This window comes from Dama dama, chromosome 16 (assembly GCF_033118175.1).
Source record: "Dama dama isolate Ldn47 chromosome 16, ASM3311817v1, whole genome shotgun sequence".
Lineage (NCBI taxonomy): Eukaryota > Metazoa > Chordata > Mammalia > Artiodactyla > Cervidae > Dama > Dama dama.
The window spans coordinates 1,930,243-1,955,818 of NC_083696.1; the positions used below are offsets into that span (position 1 = coordinate 1,930,243).

Below are 25,576 nucleotides of genomic sequence, written 5' to 3' on the forward strand. Positions count from 1 at the left end.
ATTCTGGTCTGGCTTAATAGAAGGAAGAGGGACTCTCATCTGCTTCTGCAAAGAGTCTCTTGATATATGTTATTTTGGTTGAATTGTATGAGGAAGATCAAGCCTCACAAAGTATGTAGTTGGAAAGGGGAGGAGTATTGTAATAGCCTTCTGGATAGTTGTAGATATTCATACTATACCAAAGTTGTAGATATTGATACTACACCAAAATTTGACAGTTGGTGGTTTCCTAAAAGTTAGTTGCAATGTGGAATCTGACAACTAGAGCAATGCTTTCAAACTCTGTTATATCCATGTGTCTTGAACTTTGACTAGTTAATTTGTACATGATTGTGTAACAGTATGCACTAGTCCTTTTGAGAATACTGTTCCACAAAGTTATGTGTCTCTTCCAAATATTGACACAGCCTGGTCTACAATACCACTAGGCTTACCAAAAAAATCCAGGAGTAGGAAAGCTATAAACATCATAGGGCAGAAACAGTTTCACAATGTTTGAATTTTCTTTTGAAAGCTTGAATTGGCCATAAATGTTGTCAATTGTTTACTTGCTGATTTTTTTGGCCACACCTCAAGACATGTGGGATCTTAGTTCCTGATGAGGGACTGAACCTGCACCCCCTGCAGTGGAAGCTTGGAGTCTTAGTCCCTGGACCTGAAGAGACAGGCTCACCCTATTTTGGGGAATGTCTGCCAAACACCCTGGTTGGAATAACCACGGTTACCTGGTGGCAGGATGGGTTTGTAGCTCAGTCATACAAAAGCTTCTGCCTCAAAACAACCAGGGCGCTTTGTTGAACAGTATGTGAGAGGCTTTCTGTTACTTCCTGCTTTGTCCCAGAGGCTATTAAAACCATTGGTCCTCAGGGGCCAAGATTAATAAAATTGAAAATGTGATTGCTTCTTTGGGTCCTTCTTAAGACAAACTGGGCTGTTCTGTTTTGTCTTGTGAGAAACACGATCACTGCTGGTAGTTTGGAGCTGCAGCCCAACCCACACTGAGGCACCAACAGCGTGACCCCCCCAGGGCACCAACAGAGTGATCACCCCCAGGGCACCAACAGGGTGACCTCCCAAGGGCACCAACAGGGTGAACCACTCAGGGCACCAACAGCGTGACCCCCCCCCCAGGGCACCAATAGTGTGAGTGACCCCCAGGGCACCAACAGGGTGACCCCTCCCCAGGGCACCAACAGTGTGACCCTCCTAGGGCACCAACAGGGTGACCCCCCCAAGGCACCAACAGGGTGACTGACCCCCCCAGGGCACCAACAGTGTGACTGGTCCCCAGGACACCAAGAGGGTGACTGACCCCCCCCCCCCCCCAGGGCACCAACAGGGTGACTGACCCCCCCCCCAAGGGCACCAACAGCGTGATCCCCAGGGCACCAACAGTGTGACCCCTGGGGCAGCGCTCTGCCCAGCGGGGTGGCAGGGGCAACAGGTGCTGGCCTGGCCTCCTCACCAAACTGTCCTCCTGGGTGCCCCTGCCCTTGAAGAACGCAGCTCTCGGGAACAGACATAGCCGCTCCGTGTAAAACAGACAAGCACCCAGCGTGGGGACTGACCCTCACCGTCTGGTAATGACTGACAATGGGGTATAATCTGCAAAAATACTGAGTCACGATGCGGTCCACCTGAGATGGACGCAGCCCTGTGAGCCAACTCTACTTCGATCTTAAAGAAAAAAGAGACCCAGCTCCGAGCTCTCCTGGTTAGGGTGCAGGTGACAGACGCAGCCAGCGGCTGGAGCTGACAGAACCCAACGGGGTCCTGTCTCACGTGCCTGAGAAGGCCGGGAGCGCCCCTCACCCCAGGCGGCCCTGGCCTTGGGCGGCCCGCCTGCGCCCGGCTCGTCCCTCACAGCTCAGCTCGCCCGGAGCGGAGCGTGGACTCGCTTCTCACCCACCAGGCGAGATTTGCGGACCTGACAGGAAACAGTGGCAGGAGCCCTGAAACGAGGCTCGCTTGAGTTCAGGGGAAAGCGCTCCCGGCATGCTGTGCGGACATCCGGCCTTCCGCTTCCAGGTGGCCGGCGCGTCCGCGTGCCCACAGCGTGTCTCCGCGGGAGCCCTGGCCCGGTTGTGGCCGTCGGGAAGGCCGCGGCCCGGCAGCGTCGTCACAGCCCGCCAGGCCGGGCGGGGGGACGGCGGCCCGGGAGGGGAGGAGAGGCTGACGGCACACACTGGACGGCCAAGCTCTCCACCTGTGGAGAGCTTCGAATAAAAGGATGAGACGGATGGCACAGCGGCTCTCGGCTCCGCCCTCCCGCGTCTTCAGGGGGCGCCGCGCCCTCCCAGCCCCAGCGACCCGGGAGCATCCCTGGTCCGCCGCGGGCCTGTGTCTAAACTCCTCTCCCCTCAGGGCCGAACGTCGGGGAATGGCTTTTTAATGGCAGGAGCTGCAGGGTCTTCTGGAATACACAGAAAACGCTCAGGGAGAGTGGATGCCACAAATAAGGAGGGCAGAAGCCTCAGAGGCGCACCTGTGCAAAAAGCACAGCTTCAGGAGCATTTTAACGCAAAGAGCTAGAAACAGGAGTTTGCTGTGAGACACAAGGGTTCATCCGTCAATAAAGGTGGAGCTAACAGTAGGAGCCACAGAAGGAATCCAGTGGGGCCCACTGGTTTCACACCCCGCAAGTAAGAAGACGTGACAAGTTCACTAACACAGCCCGGAACAGGACGAGAACGTGAACAGAACGGAGCCGGGGGACACAACTGAAACTTCATGAAGCTGTTCTCTGTGGTGTATATCTGAACATTTCTGATGCTAATTTTTACAAAAAGTAATGGGATTTTGAGTTGAGACTCAAGCCGTCTGTGCATGAGCCTGAATTTCTTCACAAAGAAGTCATATTTGGAACCAGTTGTCTAGAGGCCCCAGTCAGCAAAATTTTATTCAAACTAATTGAAAGGAAAGTGTTTCTCGCGGTTTTACTACATCTTTGAAATGGGGTCAAAGACGGCAGGCGCCCTGTCCTGGGGGGTGCGGGCGTGTTTACAGCATGTAGGTAAATTATCCCAACCTCTGTGTTCCGGCATGAAGATAAAACCGATGCGTATTTCAGTGCGTCACCTCTGCCATCTTCAGTTTTACCAGCTGAGTCCCCAGAACACGCGCTCCAATAAAGCCTTTTCCCTAGTGTGCGCCAAATCACACAGGGTGAGGAAAGGGATTCAAGAAAGGGTTTCCAAGGTCAAACACTTGGAGGAAACTCTGCTGACATCATTTCCCTTCTGAGAAGTAGTGAAGTTTGTCAGGGAGAAATTGTCTCCTGGAGACAAAACTTATTCGTGCTCTGGAGAAAGGAAGTGAAAGTTGCCGAGTCGTGTCCGACTCTTTGTGACCCCATGGACTATACAGTTCATGGAATTCTCCAGGCCAGAATACTGGAGTGGGTAGCCTATCCCTTCTTCAAGGGATCTTCCCAACCCAGGGATCAAACCAGGGTCACCTGCACTGCAGGCGAATTCTTTACCAGCTGAGCTATCAGGGAGAGGCATCGGCTGATTCCAAATGCACATTCTTGGTAAACACTGTCCAAAGTTCAGACGTAACAAGTAAAGCCAATGCAGTGCCAGAGTGGTGATCGGCAAGTTTCCTGTGCACACACCCAGACAGAGAGTCTGCAAACCGGAGGACTCCACCCTAAACGTGGAAGGAGGCTGGCATGTGTGGATGTAGCCAGGAGGTGTGACGGCTGACTCGTCACAGTGATTGCTTGCAACACCACAATTCTCTTAAAAAACAGGGAATTGGTCAGTAGTTACCTCATAACCAGTTTTGGGGAAACCATTTTCAGTTTTGCCCATGATTGCAGAGGCCTAAGCAAGAAATGGCACGTCCCAGGTGGCTTAGTGGTAAAGGATCTGCGTGCAAGTGGAGGACACACAGCAGAAGCAAGTTCAGCCCCTGGGTGGGGAAGATCCCCTGGAGGAAGAAATGGCTACCCACACCAGTGTTCCTGCCTGTAGAGTCCCACGGGCAGAGGAGCCTGCCAGACCACAGTACATGGGGTCGCAGAGAGCTGAACTACTGACGACAGGCAAGGAAGCAAGACAGGACCTGGGGCAGGACTTCCCTGGTGGTCCAGTGGTTAAGACTTTGCCTTCCAATGCAGGGGATGTGGGTTTGATCCCTGGTTGAGGGAGTTAAGATCCCACATGCCTTGCAGTGGAAAAACCAAAACAGAAAACAGAAGCAGTATTGTAACGAATTCAATACACTTTAAAAAAGAAAAGAAATGACCCAAGTCAATCTGGGTCTCTTGCTTTGTTTGTAGGACCAGAGTGCTTTTTTCTGCTCACGGACATTTCAAGGCAGGTCTCTGGTTTTTGTTTTTATTTTGACTGCACCATACAGCATGCAGGACCCTAGTTTTCCAACCAGGGCTTAAATCTGGGCTCCCTGCAAGAGAAGCACAGAGTTCTGAGAGAGTTAATTCTTAGGTACGTTGATAAGAAGTTCAGGGTCCTCTGGGGTCTAGAGTTCTGGAGGAGGAGAAAGGGACAAATGTTTTTTTATACACTGCTTTGTCTTACTCACACGAGACATTTTTTTCTTAAACTCTGAGTTGTTATGACAACAATCTTTAAGACTAAATTTCTTTAAGCCCAGAGCTAATGATTACACAACAAAATGACCCGTCTTGTTCAAGGGTATGTTTTTCCTTAAGCTCTGTACTAAGGGTTCAGTTCAGTCACTCAGTCGTGTCTGACTCTTTGCAAACCATGGAATGCAGCACGCCAGGCTTCCCTGTCCATCACCAACTCCCAGAGTTTGCTCAAACTCATGTCCATCAAGTCAGTGATGCCATCCAACCATCTCATCCTCTGTCGTCCCCTTCTCCTCCCGCCTTCGATCTTTACCAGCATCAGGGTCTTTTCCAGTGAGTCAGTTCTTCACATCAGGTGGTCAAAGTATTGGAGTTTCAGCTTCAGCATCAGTCCTTCCGATGAATATTCAAGATGGATTTCCTTTAGGATGGACTGGTTGGATCTCCTTGCAGACCAAGGGATTCTCAAGAGTCTTCTCCAACACCAGAGTTCAAAAGCATCAATTCTTTTGTGCTCAGCTTTCTTTATAGTCCAAGTCTCACATCCATACATGACTACTGGAGAAACCATAGCTCTGACTAGACAGATCTTTGTCAGCAAAGTAATGTCTCTGCTTTTTAATATACTGTCTAGGTTGGTTATAGCTTTTCTTCCACGGAGCAAGTATCTTTTAATTTCATGGCTGCAGTCACCATCTGCAGTGACTCTGGAGCCCAAGAAAACAAAGTCTGTCACTGTTTCCACTGTTTCCCCATTTGACATGAAGTGATGGGACCGGATGCCATGAGCTTCATTTTTTGAATGTTGAGCTCTAAGCCAACTTTTTCACTCTCCTCTTTCACTTTCATCAAGAGGCTCTTTAGTTCTTCTTCACTTTCTGCCATAAGGGTGGTGTCATCTGCATATCTGAGGTTATTGACATTTCTCCCAGCAATCTTGATTCAAGCTTGTGATTCACCCAGCCCAGCGTTTCTCATTATGTCCTCTGCATATAAGTTAAATAAACAGGGTGACAATATACAGCCTTAATGTACTCCCTGATTTGAGTCTGTCATTCCATATCCAGGTCTAACTGTTCCTTCCTGACCTGCATACAGATTTCTCAGGAGGCAGGTAAGGTGCTCTGGTATTCCCATCTCTTGAAGAATTTTATACAGTTTATTGTGATCCACACAGTCAAAGGCTTTGGCATAGTCAATAAAGCAGAAGTAGATGTTTTTCTGGAACTCTCTTGCTTTTTCGATAATCCAGCAGATGTTGGTAATTTGATGTCTGGTTCCTCTGCCTTTTCTAAATACAGCTTGAACATCTGGAAGTTCATAGTTCACATACAGTTGAAGCCTAGCTTGGAGAATTTTGAGCATTACTTCGCTAGTGTGTGAGATGAGTGCAACTGTGTGATAGTTTGAGCATTCTTTGGCATTTCCTTCCTTTGGGATTGGAATGAAAACTAACCTTTTCCAGTCCTGTGGCCACTGCTGAGTTTTCCAAATTACCTGGCATGTTGAGTGCAGCACTTTCACAGCATCATCTTTCAGGATTTGAAATAGCTCAACTGGAATTCCATCACCTCCACTAGCTTTGTTTGTAGTGATGCTTCCTAAAGCCCACTTGACTTCACATTCCAGGATGTCTGGCTCTAGGTGAGTGTGAGTGATCACACCATCATGATTATCTGGGTTGTGAAGATCTTTTTTGTATAGTTCTTCTATGTATTCTTGCCACCTCTTCTTAATATCTTCTGCTTCTGTTAGGTCCCCACCATTTCTGTCCTTTATTGTGTCCATCTTTGCATGAAAAGTTCCCTTGGTATCTCTAATTTTCTTGAAGAGATCTGTAGTCTTTCCCATTCTATTGTTTTCCTCTATTTCTTTGCACTGATCTCTGAGGAAGGATTTCTTATCTCTCCTTGCTATTCTTTGGAACTCTGCATTCAAATGGGTATATCTTTCCTTTTCTCCTTTGCCTTTTGCTTCTCTTCTTTTCTCAGCTATTTGTAAGGCCTCCTCTGACAACCATTTTGTCTTTTTGCATTTCTTTTTCTTGGGGATGATCTTGATCCCTGCCTCCAGTACAATGTCAGGAACCTCTGCCATAGTTCTTCAGGCACTCTGTCTATCAGATCTAATCCCTTGAGTCTAATTCTCACTTGCACTGTATAATAATTAGGGATTTGATTTCAGTCATACCTGAATGGTCTAGTGGTTTTCGCTACCTTCTTCAATTTCAGTCTGAGTTTGGCAATAAGGAGTTCATGATCTGAGCCACAGTCAACTCCCAGTTTTGTTTTTGCTGACTGCGTAGAGCTTCTCCATCTTAGGCTGCAAAGAATATAATAAATCAGAGAAGGTGCTTAGTACAGAGAAGCTCTGTAGTTAGGATTATATAACAACAAGGACACGTTTCTCCTTTTTAACAAGAACCTTCTGACTGACATTTTATGTGGGAGTGGGTAAGACCTTTCTATTGTTAATTTTCATCGTTAATTTAAGATGTATGTTGTGGGAGTGGGTCCGGTAAAAGTATATCTGGTCTTGATAAGCCTAGTGGGGTCGAGGGGGCACTCTGTCCCCCTTCTGATGATGTCTATGTCAGAAACTTTCTCTGTTTTTATACTTTAATATAACTCTGCTACACAAAAGCTCAAGTGATCCAGCCTGGTCCCTGGTCCCAAAGCTAAATCTTCTTTGGAGATCATGAATCTGACCTCATTCACCATAAGCTATCAATTCTAACCACTGGACCACAGGAGAGGTCCTGGTCTATTTTTCATTTTAATGCCACCCACGTTGGGAAGGAAGTAGAAACTCGAGGCCAAGGGAGTGAAGTATTAGGACCAAATCTTCTTAGGAATAAAAAACACAAGACTGTAAAAATAATAGATCTTGAAATCTGAACTACAGGGAAGTTTTTTCAGAAAGCAAATCTCACTCGGATGAAAAGTAAACTTCTACCCAAGTGGCAGATCCGCACCGGTCAGGTGCGCAGTGACTCAGCACCTCTGGGCCTTAAACGCCTGACCGCCTCCCCGGCCGAGCCAGGTCACCCCCGAGGGAATAGGGGGGCAGTCTCCTCTCTGGGGCCCAGTCCCACCCCTCTTTCCCTCCATCCTCAGTCCCCCTGCTCCGTCCAATCCGGCATCTCCTTCGGGCTGAGAACCGCCCCTGGCTTTACGGTGTTTCTCAATCCACTTAACAAATATTTACAGAACCATTCTGGGTCAGGCGCTGTGCTGCCCGGGTGCAGCCGTGAGCAGGAAAACACCCCCGCCTTCTCAGAGTTGGGTTCTCATGCAGGGGGCACACAGGAAAGCAACAGCCGTGGGGCAGACGGAGGGGGTGCCAGGTGGGATCGTGGCACAGGCCAAGAGGAGGAAGGGAGCCAGCCCCGTGCGCGTCTGTGTGTGCACTCGCGTGTGTGAGACGGGACAGGGAGGGACAGGGAGTCGGTGTGGGCCCCGGGGAAGCAGAACTGCACTTGCGAGGAGCGGCCAGGAGGGCTGGCGGTGAAGTGACCTTCGGGCAGGCGTGGGAGGAGGCTGGGTCACCTGGAGGAAAGCATGATGCCAGCCAGAGGACAGCGGGCAAGGCCCGAGGGAGGGGCCGGCGTGTAGGAGCAGGGGGCGCAGGGCGGGGCGGGGGGCTGTGGGGGTGAGGGCCGAGCATGCCAGGGAAGCAGAACCCCGACTGGAGGCGACTGCAGGGGTCTGGGTAGCAGAGGGCGAGGGGCTGCGGGCCGGCTGTGGGCCAGGAGGGAGGAGGCCGCAGGATCTGCAGCAGCAGAGCGGGCTCGGGGCTCAGGGCTCTCCCAGGGTCTCGGCCGGAGCGCCCGGGGGATGGGGGTTGTCGCCTGGAGATGGGAAGATGGCGGGGCGGCTGGGAGCACAGCCCCCAGTCTGGCCGGGCACACATCCGCTGGGCACACCCGTGTCCCAGGGCAGGTGCTGAGGGGAGTCGGGCCTGGGGCTTGGGGCAGGTCCAGGCTGGAAGCCCGTGCCCACCAGGACTTGTCTGCGTCTCACAGACCCCGGAGCCCCGCAGGGAGAAGGCCGGCGGGAAAGGGCAGAGTGCTGAGCGCGAGGCTGCTCCTGCTGCGGTCCGGGGACGCCCCTTCGTCTGGGCCCGGCTTCCTCCAGGCTCCGGCCCTGGGATTTCCTCACCACTGGGTCTGGGGTCCCTCCCAGCTGAACTCTCAAGGCCCAGCCCCAGCACTCGTTGCTGTCTGACAGGCAGCAACTAAAGAAGGCGGGACACAAAGCCCAGAATCCCAGCTCTACACGCGCTGCTCTTCCTCAGTCGTTTTCCACTTTTAAAAAATACTGTAGTAGAGTTGGCGTAGGCTTCACATAAGTTACAGAGCTGGTGTACGACATCATGTAAGTCACAGGTGTACACATAGTGACTCACAGTTCTTACAGGTTACACCCATTCAGTGTTGTTATAAAATAGTGACTATTTCCTGTGCTGTACATGCTGTTAATCGCTTGTGAGTGATATCCAGCAGTATTTGTCTTTCTCTGACTTTCACTAAGCATAATACCCTCCAAGCCCACCCATGTTGTTGCAAAAGGGAAAATTTCATTCTTTTTCTCTATGGCTGAGTATTATTCCACTGTATCCATGTATGCATACATACATACATACACACATATACACCGCATACCACTGTATGTATGTATACACATATCTTCCATATCCCTTCTTCTGCTGATGGTCACTTAGGTTGTTTCACATGTCAGCAATTGTAAATAATGCTGCCATGAACACAGGCAGGTCTGAATGAATATAGACATTTGAGGAAATCAGTGAATTCAGATGACCATTACATCTACTACTGTGGGCAAAAATCCCTTAGAAGAAATGGAGTAGCCCTCAGTCGACAAGAGTCTGAAATGCAGTACTTAGGTGCTGCAGACACCCAAACAACAGAATGATCTGTTCATTTTCAAGGCAAACCATTCAGTATCACAGTAATCCAAGCCTATGCCCCAACCACTAATGCTGAAAAACCTGAAATTGAACCGTTCTATGAAGACTCACAAGACTTTCTAGAACTAACACCAAAAAAAAGATGTCCTTTTCATCATAGGGGAGTGGAATGCAAAAGTAGGAAGTCAAGAGATACCTGGAGTAACAGGCAAATTTGGCCGTGGAGTACAGAATGAAGCAGGGCAAAGGCTAATAGAGTTTTGCCAAGAGAATGCACTGGTCATAGCAAACACCCTCTTCCAGCAACACAAGAGAAGACTCTAGACATGGACATCACCAGATGGTTGATCCTGAAATCAGATTGATTATATTCTTTGCAGCCAAAGATGGCAAGCTCTATACTGTCAGCAAAAACAAGACCAGGAGCTGACTGTGGCTCAGATCATGAACTCCTTATTGCCAAATTCAGACTTAAATTGAAGGAAGTATGAAAAACCACTAGACCATTCAGGTATGACCTAAATCAAATCCCTTACAATTATACAGTGGAAGTGAGAAATAGATTCAAGGGTTTAGATCTGACAGAGTCCCTGAAGAACTATGGACAGAGGTTCATGACATTGTATAGTAGGTGGTGATCAAAACCATCCCCAAGAAGCAGTAATGGAAAAAGTTAAAATGGTTGTCTGAGGAGGCCTTTCAAATAGCTGTGAAAAGAAGAGAAGTGAAAGGCAAAGGAGAAAAGGAAAGATATACCCATTTGAATGCAGAGTTCCAAAGAATAGCAAGGAGAGATAAAAAAAGTCTTCCTCAGGGATCAGTACAAAGAAACAGAGGAAAACAAGAGAATGGGAAAGACTAGAGATCTCTTCAGAAAATTAGAGATACCAAGGGAACATTTCATGCAAAGATGGGCTCAATAAAGGACGGAAATGGTATGGACCTAACAGAAGCAGAAGATATTAGGAAGAGGTGGCAAGAATACATAGAAGAAGTGTACAAAACAGATCTTCATGACCCAGATAATCACGATGGTGTGATCACTCACCTAGAGCCAGACATCCTGGAATGTGAAGTCAAGTGGGCTTTAGGAAGCATCACTACAAACAAAGCTAGTGGAGGTGATGGAATTCCAGTTGAGCTATTTCAAATCCTGAAAGATGCTGTTGTGAAAGTGCTGCACTCAACATGCCAGGTAATTTGGAAAACTCAGCAGTGGCCACAGGACTGGAAAAGGTCAGTTTTCATTCCAGTCCCAAAGAAGGGCAATGCCAAAGAACGTTCAAACTATCACACAATCACACCCATCTCACATGCTAGCGAAGTAATTCTCAAAATTCTCCAAGCCAGGTTCCAAGAGTACATGAACTGTTAACTTCCCGATATTCAAGCTGGATTTAGAAAAGGCAGAAGAACCAGAGATCACATTGCCAACATCCCCTGGATCATTGAAAAAGAGAATTCCAGAACGTTTACTTCTGCTTCATTGACTGTGCTAAAGCCATTGACTGTGTGGTTCACAGCAAAATGTATAAAATTCTTCACGAGATGGTAACACCAGAGCACCTTACCTGCCTCCTGAGAAATCTGTATGCAGGTCAGGAAGCAACAGTTAGAACCAGACATTGAACAATGGACTGGCTCCAAATTGGGAAAGGAGTACGTCAAGGCTGTATATTGTCATCCTGTTTATTTAACTTATATGCAGAGTACATCATGAGAAATGCTGGGCTGGATGAAGCACAAGCTGGAATCAAGATTGCCAGGAGAAATAACCTCAGATATGCAGATGACATCACTTTTATGACAGAAAGCCAAAAGGAACTATAGAGACTCTTGATCAAAGTGATAGAGTGAAAAAGTTGGCTTAAAACTCAACATTCAGAAAACTAAGTTCATGGCACCCAGTCCCATTTCTTCATGGCAAATAGATGGGGAAACAATAGAAACACTGTCAGACTTTATTTTGGGGCTGCAAAATCAATGCAGATGGTGACTGCAGCCATGAAATTAAAAGACATTTGCTCCTTGGAAGAAAAGCTATGAGCAACCTAGACAGCATATTAAAAAGCAGAGACATTACTTTGCCAACAAAGGTTTTTCCAGTGGTCATGTATGGATGTGAGAGTTGGACTGTGAAGAAAGCTGAGCGCCGAAGAATTGATGCTTTTGAACTGTGGTGTTGACGAAGACTCTTGAGAGTCCCTTGGACTGCAAGGAGATCCAACCAGTCCATCCTAAAGGAGATCAGTCCTGGGTGTTCACTGGAAGGACTGATGCTGAAGCTGAAACTCCAATACTTTGGCCACCTGATGCAAAAAACTGATTCATTGGGAAGGATCCTGTTGCTGGGAAAGATTAGAGGCAGGAGAAGGGGATGACAGAGGATGAGGTGGTTGGATGGCATCACCAATTCAATGGATATGTTTGAAGCTCTGGAAGTTGGTGATGGACTGGGAGGCCTGGAGTGCTGCAGTCCACGGGGTCGCAAAAAGTCGGACAGGACTGAGCAGCTGAACTGAACTGATGAACATAGCGGCGCATGTTATCTTTTCAAATTCTTTTTTTTTGGATAAACACCCAGGAGTGGAATTGCTGGGTAATAGGATAGTTCTATTTTTAGCTGAGAAACTGCCATAGTGTTTTCCATACAGGTGCATACGGTAGCTGCACCAATTGACATTCCCGCCAACAGTGTGTGAGCGGCCCCTTGTTTCTGCATCCTGACAGTTGTCTGATGGCTGCCATTCTGACAGGTGAGGCGATTCTTCCTTAGTCTGTTTGTAAATTAACTAACTCATGACTACACTAGGTCTTTGTTGCTGCACGCAGGCTCTCTCTGCTTGCAGGGACTGGGGGCTCCGGTTCCCAGGCTCTAGGGTGCTGGCTGAGTAGCTGTGGTGTGTGTGCTTAGCTGCTCCAAGGCACGTGGGATTTTCCAAGACCAGGGATCGAACCTGTGTCTCCTGCACTGGCAGATGGATTCTTATCCACTGCACCAGCAGGGAAGTCCTTCCTTAATATTTATATTCTATTTGCATGTGTTTGTATTAAACATACATGACAAGTTACCTGAGAAGAATTACAAAGAATAGTTCAGCCAACAACCTTGAAAGTCTTTAGTTGTCATCATGACCCCGCGGCCTGTGGTCACCATTTCTAGTTGGAAACCTTTCCAACTTCCATGTACAGAACTATCCCGTCTGCTCAGGCGTCCAGAGCAACACACTGCAGCCTTGGGGCTGAGACAGAATTTTGTCCTTTTGGTCCTGGAGCTGGGCTCGAAGATGACGATGTCAGCAGAGCTGGCTTCCCAGAGGCCTCCCTCCTTGCCCTGCAGAAGGCCTCCGTCCCACATGTGCTCACGTGGCCCTCCCTCTGCAGGTGTCCCCGGGGTCCTGAGTGGACTAGGGCCACCCAAACAGCCTCATTTTAATGCAACCGCCTCAGGAAAGGCTCAGCATCCAAACCCAGTCACACCCTGTGCTGGGGGCACGATTCAGCTCAGCATCCTCCAGTTGGGCCCTGATGACTGGACAGGCTTGTCCAGGAAGTGCTCTGTGCCCTGACTGAGCTGCTGCGCTCCCCCCGGCACCGTCTCATCTCGTCCTGAGTGGGGTAGTTCTCCTGCATGTCCACCAGCCCCACCACCCTTCCCAGATGCCAACCAACGTCCCCTGCCTGGGCTCTCAGGACCCCACACCCTCCACGAGATAGGCAGGTGGGTCTGTTTTCTACCTGAAGCCCCTCCAAACTCAGGGCAGGGTGCACCGTGGCAGGATGTCAGCAACCCAGACCTAAGACACTGCCTGTGGATCGAGTCACCTATGCCAACAAATTAAGACCCCCCCCCCCACCCCAGCCAAAATAATGCAGCTAATTCTCAGGCTCTGAGGAGTTAAAATACCGCTAAAGAGCAACACATCCCTGACTGTAAGACCCTGATTTCTTGAAGCTGCTGAACTGCAGTGGTGCCTGGACTGACTTCCCTGGGGGCCCTCAGCCCCCACGACCCTAATCCAGGAGATGCTGGCAGGGCACGCCCAGCGCTGGGATATGACAGGACACATCTAAACCCCAGAGGGAACACAGGCGCAACTGAGGCCCTCGTTAGAGACACAAAAACATAAAATCTCCCCCAAACAGGAAACCCAGATTGCAGCTGGAGACGGACCAGCAGGAAATGTACTCACGTGAACATGAAGAGCAATCAAGAGCCAACTGAAAGGCTCCCCCCAGCTGCAAGCTGGGTGCCTGGACTGGAATCCACCAAGGCGGCTCAAGTACTGAGTTCATGAGCGATACATATCTTTACATGTTATAGAAACACACAGAGAAAAACCCCTAACTGGTCACCTTCTCAGGATGACAGGGAGCCAATCTTAGCACTTATCCTGCCTTTCATATGTGACCTCTACCCCCTGGAACCAAAATCAGATGAGGGGACGGAGCTTCTGAAACCATTCCAGCTAATAGACAAGCAGAATGACAGGGTATCAGCCTTCTGCCACCTGCGAGATTTAATGGACCCGGGCCCTGAGCGCTGCAGCTGCCCGGGCGGGAAGGATGAAGCCGCTGCCGCCTTTTGATGAGCGCCCGGAACACACACGCCCATGGGAGGGGCCCGCAGCGACCAGGCCTCCGGACCCCGCTGCCAACAGGCGACAGAGGCGCGGGAACATGCTGGACGGCCCAAGACGGGAAGTAACAGATCTCAGAGTGGGAACCGGCAGGGTGGATTGCTCAGGCTCTTCAACAGATAAACTGTAGGGAGACCGATGGATTGAGGCAGAACCTGTGAATTAAAGAAACTTAAGAAATGTCAAGTTAGGGGGCAGGGGAGGTTCAGGAGGGAGGGGACATACGTATACTGAAGGCTGATTCCTGTGTTATGAGGCAGAAACCAACATAATGTTGTAAAGCAATTAGCCTCCAGTTAAAAATAAATTAAAAAAAAAAGAAACATCAAGGTAAAGAATTAGCAGACTAAACTGCCCGGAGAAAAGCAGGAAGGCGCCTCTGTAGAAGTGGGGCTGGTTCGGGGAGGCGGGGGGTGCTGTGCACGGAGGCGCCAGCCAGGTTTCTCTCCTGGCCCGGGGGGGGGGGGGGGGGGGGGGGTCACAAGGACGGTCGCCTTGCAGTAATCGTCATGATGGTAATGGTGTTTGTAGTAACAGTAATTCAATAAGCTGTCCGTTTATTTTGTATCATTTTCTGCATGCTTTTATGACAAAATTTGTAATAGAAGAAAAAAACGTTAAAGTTTTTCATTTTCAAGGTGCTTTTAACAAAAATAACCAAAGACACTTTTACAGCATTCATCTACAACCGCAGTCTTCAGATGCCGTGACCGCTGCTACCTGGCGGGCACGCAGCCGGGACCACGGGAGCAGGCGGCCCCCCTCGTGCTCACCAGGCGCAGCCACGTCCCCTTGGCTGGGCATGGGTCCTGGGTCCTGGGTGGGGGGGGCTGCACCTTCCTCCAACCCCACGAAGGCACAGGTCCACCTGAGAGTCCTGACTCCATCCTGCCGACTGGAAGGCAAATGAACGCTTTCAGAAAACACCTAGACTTCTCGCCTGCGTTTTTAAACCCGTGATGACCTTGTCCTTGTGAAACCAAGGCCCTGACATTTTTGTCCAAACTGCAATACAGCTAATGAGAACAGTATCAAGCCCGATAAAGCATAATGCTAAGATCTCACAAAATTCTCAAATCTGAACGGATGTTCAGTTTATGAACCATCCAACCGGCTTTGCTGCACACACCACAGACCGCCAGCCCGCCTTCTGGGTTCAGTCTGAAAGGCGGGTCTGCCCACAGACGGTGGGGCCCAGCCTGTAGCTTTATTCTTCACTCCGGAAAGTAAAGGGGACAGGGGCCACGGCTTAGGGTTTCCAGGAGCTGCAGCACCTGCTCAGTCTGCGGGCTGCTTCGCGCCTTCTCGCGCCAATCTGTCCGCCTCTTCGTTGCCTCTGAATCCCGAATGGCCAGGAACATGCATCTGTTAAATAAAATGTTTCCTTTCATTCTTACCAGTGTTTTACACAAGCAGCACATGACTACACGCTCACTGCAGTAGGAGCCAACCCCTCAGAGAGGGCGAGCGCAGGGCCCCCTCAGCCCCCTCAGCGCAGCTCGGAGCAGCCCAAGGCGTGTGCCCACCGCACCCGAGCACCAGACACGCCGGCAGAGACCCACTGTTTCTCCCAGACGGGGCTTCAGCGCTGTGTTGGTTTTTTCCCACTTAATGGTGAGCTTTCCAGGCAGAGTAGAGGCATGGATGGAATATATGTCTCTCTCTCACACACACACACACACACACACACCCCTTACTCTCCCTCAGGGCTGCTACACGGAAGGGGTGTCCTCGTGTAACTGAACCACTGTTTGCACTTAGGTTGCTGAAAGGCAAGTTTACTAATTTTTTATTTTATTTTTTGGCTGAACTGCAAGGCTTGCGGGACTTAGTTCCCGGACCAGGGATCAAACTCATGCCCTCAGCAGTGAAAGCACAGAGTCCTGACCCCCGGACCACCAGGGAAGTCCCTGAAAGGCAAGTTTAAATGACAACAGGTTGCCAAATGGTCAAGAGGGTCCTGGGCTGGGAGAGCCAGGTAGGGTTAAGAAAGTGACTGGACTTTTAACTTTCGGGGAGAATGGATATATATTCTCCATTGGATATGGATACATATACATCCATTGTATATACAGGGCCAAGCCCGCTGTCCACCTGAAACTACCACCCCATCGTTAATCAGCTATACTCCAATATAAAACAAAAAGCGAAAAAAAAAAAAGGTAATTTTAATAAAAGTGACCTAGCATAAGAAAAAAAATCACATTACTAAAGTTTTAGCATGCAACTACGTTCTTAACGAGACACACCACATATTGGTTTAACTGACGTGACGGCCACCCCAAAGAAGCCAGGAGCTGATGCTCACAGGCGGCTCTCGCGGCGGCGCGGTGGGCCCGCCTGCAGCAGCAGCACTCCTCACGGGCACTCTCACACACACTGCCGTCCGTGTCGCTGCCGCCTGGACCCAGGTCATCACGTCACTCCCCAAACCACTGCCGTTCCAGCTCATTGATTCCCCGGTCCTCGCGGCCCGAGCAGCGAGCGTGCGGCCCGGCACTCACCCACTGAATGTCCATGCCCCGAGCCAGCCGCTCCAGCTCCGCGAAGTCCTCCTTGTTGGTCACCTCCTTCCCAGTGCTGGTCCTCCAGCCATTCTGCTTCCAGCCCTTCACCCAGGTGGTGATGCCTGGACGACACGCACGCTCAGAGGTCCCTCCCGCACGCGCAGCTCCTCCCTCCTCCCTAGACGGCCCTCTGACCGCCGCTCCGCTGGCACCCGAGTCACTGTCTGGACCTTCCTTCCCACGGAGCCGTGTGCTGGCTCCTCCATCCCTCCACTCAACCTACAACCTGCGGCTCTGGGGCTGAGGCCCCGCTTCGTCCCCGCTCCTCCACAACCCGCCAGCCCCTCGCAGTCATGGTCCCACGCGCAGAACTTCCCAGAGGAAGTGCACATGCCCATCACGGCCGAGCCTCTGGGGCCAACCCCGGACCAGTGCGGGCCTCCTTCACCCCCAACACACCAGCGCCATCCCCTACCGCCTGGGTCCCACCCTGACACCACACCTCCTCCAGGGAAGGAAACACCTACTTCCCTGCATAATTATTCCAAAAACCCTAGGAGAAGGCAAACGTGGCCGCTTACCGTTAATGGTAAACATACTGTCCGTGCAGAGAACCAGCTTAGTGATGTCCTGAGCCTTAGCTTGCTCGATGGCTTTGCAGGCTGCCTTGAAGAAACACACCAGTTTCATGCTGAAAAGACCATCCAACTTTCGACACTGTTGTTCAAAATTACCAAAAAATTTAAATTCCTTTTCCTGTGCTAATTGTAAAGATAATATTGTCTATGTGAAATAATGCTACACATACAATTCTCCTGTTTAGACATCTATTTGAAACAAGTTTTATCATTTTTCTAGAAATATCCTGTTCATCAGGACTGTTACTGCCCCAAACTTCTGGACTCTGAGTATCTTACATACAGGGAGAATAGAGAGTTCGTTAATATGTTCTAGTCAACAAGTAAGAACGATAAACTGACACATTTGGTAGAAAACACATTCAATAACTTACATGAATCTCTGCTCTTTGGTTTGTTTGTCGCCCAGGAAGTCTAATTCCTACATTTCTGGTTTCAAAACAGTACAAAAGAAAATAAAATTATAACACTAATTCTCAAAGTGATTCATTCTATAAGTCTCTTAATGGCTAACAGGCTTGTATATATTTTTTAACTGAAACATGAAAGCATCATTCAAGAACACAGCCTTTGAAAATCAAACCAAGAAACCCTACATTTTATTGAGAAGCACTATGGTGTGGTCTTGGAGGGGAACCCTGGACCAGGAGGCAAAACCCGAGATTAATTTCTGGACCTGAAACTCGCCAGCGTGTGGTCCTGGTCGGGTACTACCCCTCTGGATGCTCACACCACCCGAGCTCGCCACCCCGTGGAGGACTCGAGGCTAAGTGAGGCATCAAGTGGAGGTGGCGGACGGACAGGCCAGGAGGCGCGAGAGCAGCACGCCGCGCGGCTGACCCCGCTCCCGCCCGGGGCCGCTCAGGAACCTGGACACCGGTGAGCAGCTACTTCACAGGGATCCAATCCCTCCTTCACGTGAATTCTGACCCGTCAGTTACTCAAGTTCTTCCGCACTTGGGGCAGGCGTATGTGAACAATCTCACTTCCCCTCACCCTGACTCTCTGCCTTTTGAAAACCACGGGTCACCTCTAAGCTCACTCATCTTAAAGAGTGGCAGGGACACAGGGTCCCAATCTGGTGAGCCGCCCCTGGTGCATCCTTGCGAAAACCACTTCCCAGGGGCTCGGGACCCTCCTGCTAGCCCTGCCAACGCCTCCAAATAATCAAATAGTGGCAGACGCTGCCTCATCCTTTCCCAGGTTTTGAAGCATGACTCAGTTAACTGTGAAGCTTAGTAAAAGCCGCTTTTCTGGCTTACTTACAGAGGATGGCCCGGCCCCCAGTAAACGCCGATTCCTGCTCGGGCCCTCTTGCGCCCGTTACTGGAGCAGCAGCCGTCGGTGTAGACGACCACAGAGTCCCCTGTGAGTGGGAGACCGAGTGAGCGTCAAGGGATCAGCGTTATGAAAAACTGGAATTCATCTAAAAGATTTACTACAGTTGAGTTAGCATTCTACTTCAAGAGGGTATTTACGCTTCAGAAGTTTTCTGTGCAGGAGAACATTACTAATGCCGCAAGGGGGCACTTGACACTTCCTGCTTGGAATCCACTCATATTTCAGTCCTGCCTGCTGGGCAAGTTCAAGTGAAAGCGATTGCTCTGTAAACCCAGAACCTGCTGCTGTTTACAATGCCTGCTTCAGAGGCCAACAAGCAATGCCACCGCCCCCTCCCCACAGGGGTCGGGGGTGCGTTTACCCCCAGAAGCGGCCCCTACAGACACCAGTGCCTTGACGGTGATGAAGACCTCCCTGCCTGAAGGGCAAGTCCTCTGACAAATGCGGACCTAACTTTTGTCTTGGGCCTTTTGCTACAGTGAACTGTGGTTCTGTTTGCTTCTTTCCACCAAAAGAGTTTGATCAACACACCAACGCTGTATAAAGAACAAGGCAGAGCAGAAGTGACTCTCGGGCCGCTGACGGCCAGCAGGGCACTCAGCAGGGCTGGGGGCCCTGGGCTACCAGGCGCCGGGGAGCAGGGGTGTGGGGCAGCAGAGGCCGTGTCTGTGCGGCGTGCGGCAGAGGGCAGACTAAACAGGCGAAGGCAAGCGGGGTGGAGGCGAGGCGTGAGAGGGCGGGGCTGGCAGCCTTGGAGACCACGGTCTAGTGAACGAGACGCTCAGCACGACGGTCTCCAGGGTCCTCGGCTCTGTGCCCACTGTGAGGACCCATCAGGCACTGAGTCGGGGACCCTCGCACTTCAGGCACCTGCTGGTGCGCTGGGCACACTCATCTCCCAGTCACCCCACAAGTATCAGCCTCACTTGATCTAAACCATTTGATTCTGCTTTTCATATAACTTCAAACACGGTTTCCACACGGTCTGACCAAACTTTTTTTACTGGTTTCCCTTTAATTTATAATTCCCTTGAATAGTACTCTTGCCTGGAAAATCCCATGGACGGAGGAGCGTGGTAGGCTACAGTCCACGGGGTCGCAAAGAGTCGGACAGGACTGAGCGACTTCACTTTTGAATTTATTTATTGTTTTCACTTTTGAATTTTAAAATGGCTTCTTCTTTGGGAAAACTTGGAACCCCCAAATACACTGAGTTATATAAAAATTGCTACTTATTCGTGTTTTTTATTTAGACATGTAAAAGACAAAAAGGAGACTCATGTACCGTAAGTCACTAAATACAAACACTTGATTCCTAGAGTTAAAGGCACAGGAGACATTCACAACTATCTTGCTTCACAGGAGAAGACAAGATCATGTCTGTTTTGCAAAGATGGCATGTAAATGTTAAGATACTGGTGCCAGTCAACATACAAAGGAGCTCTGTCCAGGGCCTTTCTTATCTGAAGAGCTGAAGTCTTTGCATTTTCTTAGGGACCAGAAATACTGTGTCCATAGAGAACAATGGTGTTTACAAAGATCACAGAGTTTTTTATGTGTAGCTTATATAATAGTTTTCAGTGAATGTCTAAAATTCTAATAATTCTGCACCATTTGATCGATTATAAAATAGTGACCTCAGAGATTTTTAAATAACTTTTTCAGGTAAGAATGTTACACATTAGCTCAAATTTCCCTTATGAAGTGAAAAAAGTTTTTACACATAAACAATTACACTACCAAAATTTTAAAAAATTCCAGACAGACATACCCATGTAAGAAAAGGTGTCTTTGCTGACTGGAGGTGGTGGCTCTGTGCTCTGTCTCACGTGCTTTGCACACGGCTCTGCCTTTTCACCCTCATCCAAGGGCTCACGGAGTCGCTTGCTTGCTTTCACTTGTGGTTCTTCTACTTGTTTAGTTTTTTGCCCTGAAAGATAGAGTCTATTCAAAAACTGGAAACAACACAACATGAAATGATGGAGAATCCAGAAACTCACCAAGTCAGGCTTAAACACCCTGTGTGGGGCTCTGTAAAAAGGGAAAGACTAATGTCCTGGAAAATAACTCTAAATTTTCCTTAAGAAGCTCCACAAGGGCAGGGTGAAGACCACAGCAAAGCTTCTGCTAAAGAAGAATGCTGGTCGCCATGCAGTCGGTAGAGATACCATGGGTGCTAAACCCTCTAGGGCTCAAAGTTTGAAAATCTGAGAGGCTCTTTCCCAAGAGAAAACAAGGACCCAGTTTTTCTACATAAGCTGAGAATAGACAATGGGACATATTAAGAAAGGGAAGTGGAAGCCAAAAGGTATCGGGGTTGGGGTCCCACAGGGACAGCACTGGTGGGCACTGCACGGGGGAGGGGGCAGGCACCGCACGGGGGAGGGGGCACTGCACGGGAGGGAGGGGACACTGCACGGGGGGGGAGGGGACACTGCACGGGGGGAGGGGGCACTGCACGGGGGGAGGGGGCACTGCCTGGGGGGAGGGGACACTGCACGGGGGGAGGGAGACACTGCACGGGGGGAGGGGGCACTGCACGGGGGGAGGGGGCACTGCCTGGGGGACGGGGGGCACTGCACGGGGGGAGGGGACACTGCACGGGGGAGGGGACACTGCACGGGGGGAGGGGGGCACTGCACAGGGAGAGGGGCACTGCACAGGGGGAGGGGCACTGCACGGGGGAGGGGACACTGCACGGGGGAGGGGGCACTGCCTGGGGGAGGGGGCACTGCCTGGGGGGAGGAGACACTGCACGGGGGAGGGGACACTGCACGGGGGAGGGGACACTGCACGGGGGGAGGGGGGGCACTGCACGGGGGGAGGGGGGCACTGCACGGGGGAGGGGGGCACTGCACGGGGGAGGGGACACTGCACAGGGGGAGGGGGGACACTGGACGGGGGGAGGGGGGACACTGCACGGGGGAGGGGGGACACTGCACGGGGGGAGGGGGGACACTGCACGGGGGGAGGGGGGCACTGCACGGGGGGAGGGGGCACTGCCTGGGGGGAGGGGACACTGCACGGGGGAGGGGACACTGCACGGGGGGGGGCACTGCACGGGGGAGGGGACACTGCACAGGGGGAGGGGTCACTGCACGGGGGAGGGGGCACTGCCTGGGGGGACAACACTGGTGGGCGCCGCTCGGGGCGGGGGCAGCACTGGCCGAGCGCTCCCTCCAGAGTGGACCCAAGGGTGACCCTCAACGGATACTCATACCCACTCAGGCTATAGCTCCCTTAACTCTTTCATGTACGTATGGCAGCTGATGCAGAAGAACGAGACCAGGATTCAAACAACTGGTTTCTATCTGAGCTCTACCTTTCATCAGCTGTGAACTCCGTCAAATGACTTCACCCATCACAGCTGCTGTACAAGGAGGCACTCGGTGACCTGAAGCCGCTTTCCCTGCACTTCCCTTTCATGGAGCAGAAATAAGAACACAGAGGAGATCTCGAAAACCACCACCTTAACCCAACACTGGAAGGCACTTCCTACCCTAACCCCTAAACCAGTGCATTTACTGAGCACTGACTAGACAGGCATCAGCTGAAGCCTCCTGCCTGGCACAGCCTCTCACCCCACACGTCTCAGAGGAATGCTAAGGCCAGCCTGGCAGAACTGGAGGGAAGTTTCCACTACCTCCAGAGCAACACTGGTATTTCCACTCTGATGCACTTGTATTTCCTCATATTTACCTTGAAAATACTCCTCTAGGGGACTTCCCTGGTGGTCCAGTGATTGAGTCTGCTTGCCAATACAAGGGTTACAGGTTTGATCCCTGGTCTGGGAAAACCCTACATGCCCAAGGGGCAACTAAGCTCCTGCACCACAACTACAAAAGCCCACGCGCCTAGGGCCCGTGCTCCACAACCAGGGGTTATCCCCACTTACCGAAACTAGAGAGCATGGCCTTGCATCAAGGAAGACCCAGCACAGCCAAAAATAAATCTTAAAAAAAAGAAAAAGGACCCAGCCAAGACAAGACCGATACTTCCAAACTAGCTTTCTATACCAAGCTGATTTCCCACCTGGGGAGACAATGGAACTGTCACATCACACCCTTGTTGAAAGGCTGCTGGCAGATGGAGGCAGCAGCAGCCACACAGGAGGGTGGGTCTCCTCTACTTCGGAAACTCACACTTCAGGGCAGATTCCTAGCAGGACCTGCCTCTCCCAGAACTCCGCTCTGCCCAAAATGGTCACGACAGCCCAGAGGAGCACTTGTTCAAAGCTTGAGCACCTCAGTGAGCTCCAGAGACTGCTCAAAAGAAGCTGATTTGAAATAGTCTCCTCTCAGCCTTCATCCACTGCCATAAAAAATGCCTGAGTATAGTTCATGAAAATAAAAAACACTTCTTCAGGGTAGGTTACAGTTTAAACTTTTGTGCTCTAAATTAGTCACTCTCAGTGTCCCTTATGTTAGTCCTTAAACGTCAATTAACTACTTTCTAACACGTAAACTGGGGGAAGTTCCAATTGCAGGACTCCATCTAAGGTAAAAAGGAAATGCCACAGAGGTGCATGCTGGGAAAAGAACTACATTCGTCATTTTACAATTAGAGCCCATTCAACCCACGAACAAGAGTGCATATTCTTAAAGGTGGGATTAAGCACAGTGAGGGGCCTGGATAGGGGGTCTGAGTCCTGGCTTGTCTCTAACACTGTTACCAACAGCAGTCCCCAAGCTAAAATGCTTTCAGCCCATTTCCTAATCTGTAAAATGGAAACGACCAAAATACCTCCTCTCTGTGTTTAGAAGAGTAGCTATATAGAGCATAGCAGAGGACAGAGGAGCCTGGCATGCTACAGTCCATGCAGTCACAAAGAGTGGCAGACTTAGCAACTGAACCACCACCGCAACATATAGATCAAGAGAATCCTGGGCTTTGACAAGCTTTGAATAGGCTGCTGCTGCTGCTAAGTCACTTCAGTCATGTCCGACTCTGTGCGACCCCATAGACGGCAGCCCACCAGGCTCCGCCATCCCTAGGATTCTCTGGGCAAGAACACTGGAGTGGGTTGCCATTTCCTTCTCCAATGCATGAAAGTGAAAAGTGAAAGTGAAGTCGCCCAGTCGTGTCCAACTCGTAGCGACCCCATGGACTGCAGCTCACCAGGCTCCTCCGTCCATGGGATTTTCCAGGCAAGAGTACTGGATTGGGCTGCCATTGCAGTCTCCGTTCAACAAGCTAAAATGTCACAAAGATGTGAGCTGTGAGTACCTCCTGAATCACTGGGACTTGCAGACCTTCTGACAAAGGCCCAGGCTTCCTCCTCTGTGGCAAACTTCTTAAATCTGGCTGCAGGAAACCGGTCCACCTGTGCTCTGCATTCATCCCTGAAACAAAAGGCAGTGTTACCACCTTCCCTGCTCTGTTATTTACCCTACTTTTTAATGGACGACTTTCTCAGGTTGGGAACAGTGTGAAAAACGGTGAGGCTGTCAGTTCCTCAGAGGCAAAGGATCATGCCTTAGTGTTTGTAGTACATCTTGCATGTCCAACCCTTCACCCTGTTTCATGCTATGTGCCAGCCAGACAGTACACTCACACCATAAGTAGCCTTCCTCAAAGCATATTAGAACTTTTGAGTCTTTAATCACTTCATTACAACATAGAGATCAGCTTCTGAGGTGCCTCTTCCTCACAGCATAGCTGCAGGGGGAAACACTGGGCACTCAACACATACACAGGTAACAGACCTCGATAATGCAGGGGGAAGAGTCTTGGTCCTGGAATCATAACACCTGGGTTCAAGACCTACATCTGTCACTTACTCGCCCCCTGAATTTCTGTAACACAGTAACTGCACCCAAAAATGAGAATCCCATCTAACTCACAGGATTGTTATGGGGATATAAACACTAGTTGACAAGAATTTCTCTTTTTAAAAGCAGATGACTTTAGGCGTTGAGCTCCATTATGTGTCACCGTTTGGAAACTCTTTGTGTGCAAAAGAAGAGAAGAAGTGAAGTGATGTCACTCAGTCGTGTCCGACTCTTTTATGACTCCATGGACTGTAGCTTACCAGGCTTATCAGTCCATGGAATTTTCCAGGCAAGAATACTGGAGTGGGTTGCCATTTCCTTCTCCAGGAGATCTTCGCGACCCAGGGATTGAACCTGGGTCTCCCCCATTGTAGGCAGACGCTTTACAGTCTGAGTCACCAGGAAGGATTAAATAGAAATAATCCTCTGGTCACCCCCTGACTGTAAATGACGTTTCTAATACTCCCAGCAAATACGAAACGGAACCGAGGCCGACGACGTCAGGGCCCCCACGCGCCTACCCCAAAAGAGGGCCGCGGGCTCCAGGGGGTGACTGCCGCCCCCTCGCCGCGAAGCCGCCCACACCGCCTTGGGCCGCGAGGTGCGGCTTGCTCACCAGGTCAGGAAGACTCCGGCCTTGCGGCCCCTCTTCACGGCATAGAACATGGCAAGACTGCGGCAGCTCGGGCTACTGCAGCCCACAATGGCCAAAGCCACTCTGTGCACCACGCCCAGGAGTCGGGTCATCGCTCATGCCCGGCCGCCGCCGACCACCTCAGCTCCCAGCCGAGCGCCGCCATCACAGAGCCCGAACTTCCGGCGGCGGCGCAGGGAGATGACGCAAATCCCGGTGCCGAGGGTGGGGCCCAGAGCCAAGCGCTCTTCTGACTCGTCAGTTTGCCGGATGTCCGTGAGCACGAGACCTGGGCGGAAGTCGCGGGGTCCGGGCCCGGGGGCATAAGCTGGGGCAGGGACTTCCGGGGCGGGGCCCCGCGGAGAGGTCTGGGGGCGGGGCCTGGTGGGGGGAGTGCTGCCCGGCTCTCGCCCGCCTGCGCCCCTGGTAGCCGTTCAGGGGGTCTGGTGCTGTGGTGGGCGCTGGAGGCTCTGCACGCTGGGCTGGTCCCCAGCCCCCGGCCCCAGGCCAGCCCTCCGTCTTCCGGGGGTTTCCCGGGATGCGGGGTACACTCGGGGC

At 50.9% G+C, this 25,576-nt stretch overlaps 1 protein-coding gene across 3 annotated transcripts; it reads right to left on the minus strand.

The window, feature by feature from the left end:
* Positions 1-14,667: 14,667 nt before the first annotated feature.
* On the minus strand, positions 14,668-25,212 carry RNASEH1 (ribonuclease H1). Of its 3 annotated transcripts, XM_061163257.1 has the most exons (9): positions 25,001-25,212; positions 23,840-23,955; positions 20,385-20,543; positions 18,539-18,638; positions 17,647-17,701; positions 17,216-17,351; positions 16,632-16,756; positions 15,402-15,492; positions 14,668-15,022 (listed from the first exon to the last, which is right to left on the minus strand). In XM_061163257.1, exons 1-8 carry the CDS (start codon positions 25,129-25,131, stop codon positions 15,406-15,408), a joined length of 909 nt encoding a protein of 302 aa, XP_061019240.1. In that variant the 5' UTR covers positions 25,132-25,212; the 3' UTR covers positions 14,668-15,022; positions 15,402-15,405. The 3 variants fall into 3 exon arrangements, with proteins under 3 accessions (XP_061019240.1, XP_061019241.1, XP_061019239.1); XM_061163258.1 differs by having other exon boundaries at positions 14,668-15,492; positions 17,216-17,300; XM_061163256.1 differs by having other exon boundaries at positions 14,668-15,492.
* Positions 25,213-25,576: the final 364 nt, after the last annotated feature.

Coding starts and splice junctions, on each gene's coding strand:
- RNASEH1 (XM_061163257.1), bottom strand. CDS start 25,131: ATGACCCGACTCCTGGGCGTGGTGCACAGAGTGGCTTTGGCCATTGTG. Junction 20,544..23,839: donor AAGTCCCAGTGATTCAGGAG/GTACTCACAGCT, acceptor TCTATCTTTCAG/GGCAAAAAACTAAACAAGTA. Junction 17,702..18,538: donor TGGGGGCCGGGCCATCCTCT/GTAAGTAAGCCA, acceptor TTTTGAAACCAG/AAATGTAGGAATTAGACTTC.